Source organism: Stegastes partitus, unplaced genomic scaffold (assembly GCF_000690725.1).
Source record: "Stegastes partitus isolate 25-593 unplaced genomic scaffold, Stegastes_partitus-1.0.2 Scaffold105, whole genome shotgun sequence".
Taxonomy (NCBI): Eukaryota; Metazoa; Chordata; class Actinopteri; family Pomacentridae; genus Stegastes; species Stegastes partitus.
Window position 1 is genome coordinate 411628 of NW_007577836.1, and position 8953 is coordinate 420580.

The window sequence follows — 8953 nt, forward strand, 5'->3', positions numbered from 1 at the left end:
ATCGGATGCACACAGAGTGGAACAGAGTGAGTGGAGAGTCACGTGAGGTGAAGATAGTGTTACAGTGCTAGCACGGGCTAATGGTTGTGGCTGGTTTATTTTTGTGTTGGCTCTTGTGTACAGAACCTTTCTAGGTGTAAATGAAAGTGAAGAGATGGGGGAGGCATGACTGATGTACCAGCTGGTTTTGGTCTGAGATGCTGGTGCTCTCACGACATCAATTGGTTCTGAAAGGATGCACACAGAACCTGAAAAAATACATTTCTAAGATGTTGTGCAGGTAAATGCCACATGTTTGACTTGTAACACTTGCTCCTTATTTGTCTTGGAACACTTTCTTCCTTTCAAGGGCCCGAACTAACTATTAAGAAATACTCACAGCACGAAGGCAGAACTCCGATCACCAAATAAGCTAAAGTCATTTTACTGGTTGGTTCTTTACAGTCGCAGCACCTTGTGAAAGGGCAGAACCGATTCAGTGGATTCTGGTTCCTGATCAGACAAACAGCTCAAAGCAGAATCCTGTTTGGTTGAAACATCATCAAGCATAAACTAACAGTGACAGTCATTTCCCAGCCTGCTGGGAAAAGCATGTTTTTTTTCTTTTCAGTTCTCTATTACAGAGTTTACTGTAATGATCCACATCAGATTTCTCTTACAGAAAAACCTACTTGGCCATAAGACTGATTGTGAAATAAAAACCTCACAGCAGCAGATTGGAGTGGTTTGTAATAAACACGTGCAAATAAGGTCCTCCATTAAATACTCACAGAAATAGGACTTTTTTTTAAAGTTATTTTTTTTGGCCTTTATTGGATAGTGTTAGTGAGAGAGACAGGAAAGTGGGGGAGAAGAATGGGGGGAAGACATGTGGGAAAGGGTCATGAGCGGGATTCGAACTCATGACCTCCACATTGGGACTGTAGCCCTGCACATGGGACGCCAGCTCAACCAGGTGAGCTATAGCGGCGCCCCAGAAATAGGACATTTTGAAACACAGGTGAAATTATGAACATTAATGCTATATTCACAGTCCTGTCGTCTTGCTCACTTGCACGACTGACACGCCTAAAGTATATTTAATCTAAAAGGCTATTCTCTAATTCTACATACAAGCACGGATCACAGAACGCGTTGTGTTGCGGTGGCACATGTTTCAGCTTTGCCCTGACGTAAATTGTTTCTGATAGGCTGAAACTGATACCTGTCATCAAATGTTACATTTACTGTTTCCCACTGACCGGCCATGTGTTTGTGTTTACTCGGAAAACAACAGAACAAAAGGAACTATCAAAAAATATATGGACTCCAGCGGTGCAGCGAGGACTTTATCCCCTCCAACAAAATCATATTGGACAAACTGGAATGTGACCACATGAGGACAAATAGGAGAGCCAACGAAGAAGAGCTGCTGTCATGGATACGATGCATACAAAGCAGGAGCGTCGCACTTTTTTATGTGCTGAAGATTCAGATATGTGCGGATGGTGTGTATGTTTTGTCGTCTGACACAAAATAAAGCGAACATAGTGCATAAGAGTTGAACGTGAGGTCAGGATGAGTAAGCTGTCCAACTACTCCTTGATAAGATCACGCTGTTTCATACAGAGCAAGATACTGATGATAGTAACGCTAGAAACCAAATACAAATTAAGAAACTTTGCAGTATTTTAGGTGTTCTGGTTATTGGACATTGATCGAGTTGTGACTTCTAGTAACTGTGGTCTGTTTGTAGAGTTCCTCCTCGAGACCTAACATCAGTCACCACACTCAGCGTCATGTGTGGTCTCAGTTTAGCTTAAGTCAGTAAATTATATCCAAAACCGCCTCTGACATCACCTGCTGCGTGTTTGCCCTCTTTTAAGAAAGTCTAAATTTCCAACTCGCTGCCTTCATCATGTGGCTGTTTATAAGCACCTCTGAGTGATTTATTACAAACTAATGCTGCGAGATGGAGCCCTGACGCACCAGCTTGCATCTACTCTGTGCGAATGAGAGAGCCGGTGCCATTTTACTGTGAAAATGAGAAGAGAGGGGAACGTTTAAGTATTTCTAATGTGGGTTAAAGCTTTAATCAAAGCCACGTGGGGTCAGGGAAGGGAAATGAGAGTGGCAATTAACTGCAATAAAGTTTACATTTTACAGGAGAGGCAGTTTTGGCTTCAACTTCACAATATGACAGAGTTGTGTTTTAAGAGTCACACCACAGCACACTAATCCACTGCTGCAGAACTTATCAAAGCTCGGATGTCATTTAAAAGCAGAGTTTTTAATTCTGACAGGGCCTGTTAAAAAGCCACAGGGCTAATCCTGTCATCAAGATGAACTGCAAGAGGAAAAGAAAGAAAGCTAGAAAGACAGAGAGCGGATTGCCCTTTGCATAGGAAAACAGTTCCATGTGAAAAACTCTATAAACTGAAATTCCAGAGAACCATGTGGATGTTGCCACGAAGTTCTGCTAAACTACTGTTTGCATGCAAAAAAACTGCTTATGAATGACTTTGGAGGGCGAGAATGAAAATAACAGCAGAAAAAGTCCAAATATCTCCCACATGCACAGCTTCAGTCGGAATGGAGTGAGTGTTCGGAGTGGTATGTCCGGGAAAGCTACGGGTTAATTTAAGACTAGGAGCAAAACCTGTTGCCAATTAGGAGCAGTGAGCGCCACATGTGGGCTAGACGTAGCTATCTCCAGAAGGGGCAAAGGGGGCAGAAACCGCGGTGCGCGCAATGGAGACAAGCTGATTGACTGTGCAGCCACTTGTTCAAGTTCAACTGGCAGTCACAGGAATGAGCAGTTATTAGTATGATGTTTATTTCTTAAAGAGATGATCAAACAGGATCCACAGGACTGAAGGATTGATGCGCATAAGGGGCCACCGTTCACACGTGGCTTGTTTACATTTCTTCACTCTTCAGGATTGCAACATGGCACGTATCTCTACGATACTTTTACTCTTTGCCACAACTTTGATCGGCACAGAGAGCGTATCTGAAATCTGCCGGGGACCCCGCTGCTTCTCCGGCCAGGACTGGAGCAGATCGTGCGTCGGAGCGCACTGCCAGGGGCGCACGGACACATCCGCGTCCCGACGGCAGTTTCAGCCTTCTGCACAGACCAGACAAGGACAAGTCTATCCGAATTACCAACAGGATGCTCATTTCAATCAGCAGCGAGCCCAGAGCGCGCCGTTAGCGCCGTACACCATCGTCCAGCCTCAGCACGGAGGCTTTACGCAGCCAGCGAGTGCGGACAACAACAGGAGGACCAACCCGAGGACCATCACGGCGGAGGTGTTTCATCCTGGCTGCGCCGGTGGGACCTGCCCGACCACAGTGTCGCATCGCCCCACTAATGATGACAGTGCAGCCCGGGAGTGCAAAGGGATCGGATGCAAACTGCCCCCTCTGATGCGCCAGAAGCACAAGCCTTGCATCGGGGACGGCTGCGCTGCTCATGCGGGAGACGACGCGAGAGGACACTCCTCACCTGTTCATGTGACGGACAGAGCGGCGCAGTTTCTGGACGAGTTCCCAGAGTTTGGGTCGGAACGTGGAGCTTTTATACAGCTGACATGTGACATGAAACCAGGTCAGTACCAACCTGCCACTGACTGATTAGAAAAGTGAGAAAATGACCATCACTTCAGTTGCTTTGTAATAGTGTGCTTGTTTTGCCACAGGGACCAACGAGGTTCCCTCAGAGGATGCTCTTGTGCTGCAGCTGCAGCTGTCCAAGAGCCAGGAGAGGCTGGTTGAGGCCCTCAGGGGCCAACAGCACGAGGTCAAGGAGCTGCAGAGGCTCCTCAGCGAGCAGCAGGGGACGCTGGTCAACCAGCAGAGAGACATACTGGAGCAGCAGAGGAGGATGTATGAGCAGATGGAGCAAGTATGTGTGCTGTGATTGATGATGAGGAAGATGGTAATAAGTGGCGGTTTTGTTATTGGGTGAAGACTTGAGAAACATTAATTAGATGAGGGGGGGTGAAAAACACCTCATCTGCACAAGTTTTATTGAGCTCACTGCTGACCTCCTTACATAAGATCAGTTCCACATGTGGATCAGAGGTGGAAAATGTTCTGCACCGCAACGGAGATGAAATATGGGCACTCATACACAGACTAATTACATCTTTTGTAGTTTAATTTGTGAATTCATATCATAAGTCATGACTATTATCCTCACTTGAATCACTTTTAAGCTATTTGTCCGTATTTAAATGTAGTTTTTGTGCCTCCAGGTAAAAGCCCAGTACAACATACTGATGGAAGGCATCAAACAAACGTCCTTCCAGAACCTCCAGGGGGAGCTAGACAGTCACATGGAAACCCTGAGTGGGCAGGTTAGAGCCCACCAAGCGCAGCAGGCTCTGTCTCTGCACAAAGTGGACATGGAGGCCAGCGTCATGGAGGTGAGCTGAGAGCTGAATCAGGACTATTTAAAAATAACGTGTATGAAAATCTAGAAGCTGACAGTCAGTGTGACACCAGAGGCCCAACCGATTTGTAAGTATACAGATATAATCACTCTTTTGTCTGACTGCAGATTGCACACATTGTAAGAACCAGACAGCAAAGTATGATATTTCCGAGATACGACATCTGTTCTGGTTAACTACTGCTGCTACCAGTACAGCTGCTCAGTTCATCTCTGACTACCATCGTGTTTGCTGCCATCAGGTCGGTCGCTCCCTGTTGGCTTGTGGCAGCTGCGGCCCTGAAGAGTACTGCGGCTTCAGCAGCGGCCAGCCTCGCTGTGAGAAATGCACCATCTGCCCAGCTGGTTTCTTCCTGGTCGCTCAGTGTTCGGTCCATGCAGACAGAATCTGCCAGGTTACTATCATTATCTTTAACCACATACAGTAGTTAAAATTCACAAAACCATCTACGTCATGTATTGGAGAAAGAAGAAAGCTTGTTTAGTTATGTTGGTGGGTCCATGAGCAACAACAAACACTGTGTGTCTTAGTGCTAGTAAAAGGTTTGATGTTACTGAAGAAACAAGGAGATAACTTTCAGGTTTATTCCTGCTTCTTATTAATTTATTCCTAAACCACTAATGGACTTTGGAAGTAGACAGGCTGTCGGTTCACTAACGTCTCACTGTTTGTTACAGGACAGAGATGAATGCCTTGAAATAGCTGATCTATGTGGAGATACACAGAAGTGTCTCAACACTCCAGGTACTAAGAACTACTGTGACGTTTTCAGTCGTCAGTGTTGTTGTGCAAAACTGTAGCAATAGAGTTTTATTTTTTTATTTTATTTATTTTACAATAATGTCAAACATTGTATTATATTATGCACAGCTAGCAAGTAGAACATCAATACATTGAGAAGAGGATCTGAGCATGTTAAAAACTGGGGTGATGTGTCCTCCTACAATACATAGCTATGTTTTCCCCTTTTCTTGACTTGCTAACTTATCATTTATAAAATAGAAACAATGGTATTTTAAGCTTTTGTAAGCATTTTTGAAACCGATCTTCCCCTCTTGTTTTGCTCTGCTGTGCCATCACCAGGTGGATTCAGGTGCCAGGGGATGACAGAGCGAGACGCCAACTCGGGAATGTGCGGCCACGGATACTTCTACAACTCCGATATGGATGAGTGTCAGGCCTGCAATGAGTGTGATGGAGAACCTGTGGCTTCCCCTTGTACCTTCACCACCGATACCGTCTGCTCCGGCCCTGCTGCCGGCGACAGCGCCCTCTCTATGTCCTGGGCTGGAGATGCGAGTCTGCTGGGGACAAAAGGCCACATCCTCGCTCACGCCTTCCCCAGCGTGCAGCTTCACATCCAGGGAAGAAGTGATGCCGGTCTGGTGTCCGCTGAGAGTGGCCACCTGGTACTGAGGCAGCACGGTTTAGTCTGGCTGGACGAGAATCTTTCGGTGAGCCACGGCTGCCGCAGCTTCATCCAGGTGTGTCTGCGGATGAACAACACAGATGGCTCTGAGGGTCGCGACCTCAGCGGCATTCGGGTGGAGCAGCGTGAGGGAAGGTCGCTTCAGAGTGTCACCGTCAGTGGGGTAGCAGAAGTCGGCCCGGGTCACATCATGTCCCTCTTCCTGCGAAGTGCCAGCCACCACTGTAACCAAAGCAGTGAAGGCCTGCAGCTGTACGACCCCGTCGGATCTACGCTCAGCCTCTTCTGGCTTTCCCACGACACCGGGGCTGTTGCCATGACAGCACAGGCGATGGTCTCTGCACATTACCACACGAACTATCGCCCAGTCTTCCGCACCACCTCCACCTCTGACCCTTACGTGGTGGGACTGACTCACGACGGCCGCGGGATCCGCTTTGCAGAGAGCGGCACGATGCGTTTTGTATTCCAGCAGGCGCTGTACTCGATGGGCCAGGCATGTGTGACTGAGGGTTTCCAAATTTTGTCATATCTCAACCATAACGGAACCAACTCGGAGCTGTTCCGTGCCTTCAAATCAGGCGTCCACTACCGGGACACTTCCATATCTCTGTCTGGGGCAGCTAAAGTTGACCCCGGGGACACGGTGGGCTTTGAGATCATCTCTCCTGCTCAGTGCAACGTGCGCTTCTTCGGTGACGAGACAGGCATCAGTATTCTCAGTTTGGTTTGGATCCCCGCTGCCATTTCTTCCTCCCTGTCTGCCGCTGTGGCTCACACAGGCCTTCCCTCAGGAGCAGTTCGCAACAAGCCGCTGTTCTTCTACCAGACCAGCCCCCATGTGTCCCAGATGGGGCTGCAGGGAAAGGGATCCGCAGATCAGAAACGAGATTTTGTCTTCAGGGAGAGCGGCACCGCCAGTGTGGCTCTGGACCTCAAACTCATCCACTCCTGCAATCTGGTCAAGGTGACTCTGCTAAGACGAAGTGATTCAGACGGGTCAGGAGGAGGTCGTGAGGCCGAGGGAGCGCGGCCCACCCCTGTGGCCCAGCAGGTGGCTGGCCAAATGCCTGAGGGCAGCCAGTGGGCCAGTGTAAGTCTGCGGGCGTCCTTCCAGGTTCACAACGGCACAGCGGTTTTCTTCACACTGGACTGTGTTCGTGGACGAGTCAACCAGATCAGCCACCAAACGGGCAGCGGGGTGTCGGTGCTGTGGGTGGCGGCATAATTAAAGCAAGCCAAATGTTGCTATGTTGTTTTTTGATATGGTTTCACGGTTTTACTGACGTCTTTTAGGAATAGTTTGAAAATTATGCTCATCAATCACTCTCATATCCATATTAATATAAAGGTTTAACAAGCAGCCTGTTAGCTTAGCCTGGAGAGGGGGAATCAGCTAGACTGACTCTGTCCATAACCATCAAAATATACCTAAAAAATTACTAATTAACCAAACATTAGTAAACACCTGCCTAATATCGCGTGGGTCCACCTCATGTCACCAAAACATCTCTGACCTGCAAGGAAATGGAAACGAGACCTTTTGGGGTGTGCTATAGTGGCAACCGAGGGGACATTGGCATTTCATCCTTCGGGTTTGTGGATTGCCAGTTGGGGTCTCTGTGGATCAGGCTTGTGTGGCTCATCATGTGGATGCTCAACTGAATTGGGATCCAGGTAGTTTGGGGTCCAAGTCAATGCTCCTTGTTATGTTCCTCAAACCGTTCCTGAGCAGCCTCTGCTGTCAGGAAGTGCCATTGCACTTCCACAGTGTTGTGGCAGCATTGGAGAATCATTCTGCCACAGGGAGCAAAAACACTCTGTTTTTTGTTTTTTTTTTACATGAATCACAATCAGGAGAAGTGTATTCGTGGAACATTTGCATGCAGGGAGGTGGTTGGTCCGAGGTTGTTGTTGTCTCCTGTAATGAAGGGGATTTTGAAGATGATAACATACAGGTAATGAAAGTCCTCGAAAGCCACATGAAGTACAAGAAAATACCTTAAGTGTACATCCAATGAGTCAAACTAATGTCAAAGTAACATCTACATGAATGCCAGGACCTCAGGCTTCCCAGCAGAACATTGCTTAACAACATGATTAACTTCGCCTGTTAGTGGTTTTACTGTTGTGGGTGATTGTTTTTTTTTTTTTTTTAGACTGTTTAATCTGTACAAAATGCGAAGTGTAAGAGCAATAATGTGTAATTTTAAGCAGGCTAGATGATTCCTCCTGCTCCCAGCCTTTGTGCTAAGCTAAGCTAACTGTCTCCTGACGGACACCTGATGTGGTGTCAATCTCCTCATTTAACTCAGTGTTAGAAACTCAATAACCGTACTTCCCAAACCTTAATCTAGCCCTTTGAGCTGCTTGATTTGTAGTAAGTAGCGTGCAGTAAATTGTTTAAAAATGATTTTGTTTTAAAAACACTCAAATATGAACTATTGAGTATTTAAAAATGTAGCAATTTGCATAAACCGTATTTATATCGTGCATCTATTAGTACAATGTCATGATTTCTACAAATGATGGCTCTTAACCGTATTCCCGTGGTATTTTCTCATGCTTCGCTGCTCTGCTTTTCCAGCCCTCTCATGTGTCTGTCTTGTATTTATGTAATTCAGTTACTCTGTTGACGCCAAAGGACTCTCACATCATTCCAGTTGTGACTACAGCATTTTCTGCTGGCGCTGGTTTTCATTCAGGAGTGCGTTTTTTAAGAGCATGTGTTTCATGTTAGCCGCCATTTTCTGATGTGAATATCTACTGCATGCCTTGTTTAAGGACCACTTTGTGCATATTATGGACTTGAAAGAGAGTCACTAAGCCCCATTGGAATTAAACTGCCATTTTAAATAGTAACACCTTGCCTTATCGTTACTCTTAACCCCAAGTAAACTGTAATAAAGTGTATATTTGATGTTTTCTAGTAAATCCAATAAAAATACATTTGTTTTACTGGAGTTTTTTTTTTGCTGCGACCTCTGTGTAAGGACTCTGCTTGATTCAAATGGGAATATGTGATGTTTGAAAATGAACAGTTTTTTTCTCTTACATGTAATAAAATTGGAATTTAATGTGATAA

The 8953-nt window shown here is 46.2% G+C and overlaps 1 protein-coding gene across 1 annotated transcript; it reads left to right on the forward strand.

The window, feature by feature from the left end:
- The first annotated feature begins 4388 nt into the window (after window positions 1–4388).
- LOC103354343 (uncharacterized) lies at window positions 4389–8826 on the forward strand. Its single transcript, XM_008277672.1, has 4 exons — window positions 4389–4412; window positions 4681–4833; window positions 5117–5183; window positions 5523–8826. Exons 1-4 carry the CDS (start codon window positions 4392–4394, stop codon window positions 7094–7096), a joined length of 1815 nt encoding a protein of 604 aa, XP_008275894.1. The 5' UTR covers window positions 4389–4391; the 3' UTR covers window positions 7097–8826.
- The last annotated feature ends 127 nt before the right edge of the window (window positions 8827–8953 follow it).

Bases quoted from the DNA above. Each gene is read 5' to 3' on its own strand.
- LOC103354343 (XM_008277672.1), top strand. From the start codon at position 4,392: ATGGAGGCCAGCGTCATGGAG. The intron at 4,413-4,680 runs GTGAGCTGAGAG...TGCTGCCATCAG, and splicing joins TGGAGGCCAGCGTCATGGAG to GTCGGTCGCTCCCTGTTGGC. The intron at 5,184-5,522 runs GTACTAAGAACT...TGCCATCACCAG, and splicing joins GAAGTGTCTCAACACTCCAG to GTGGATTCAGGTGCCAGGGG.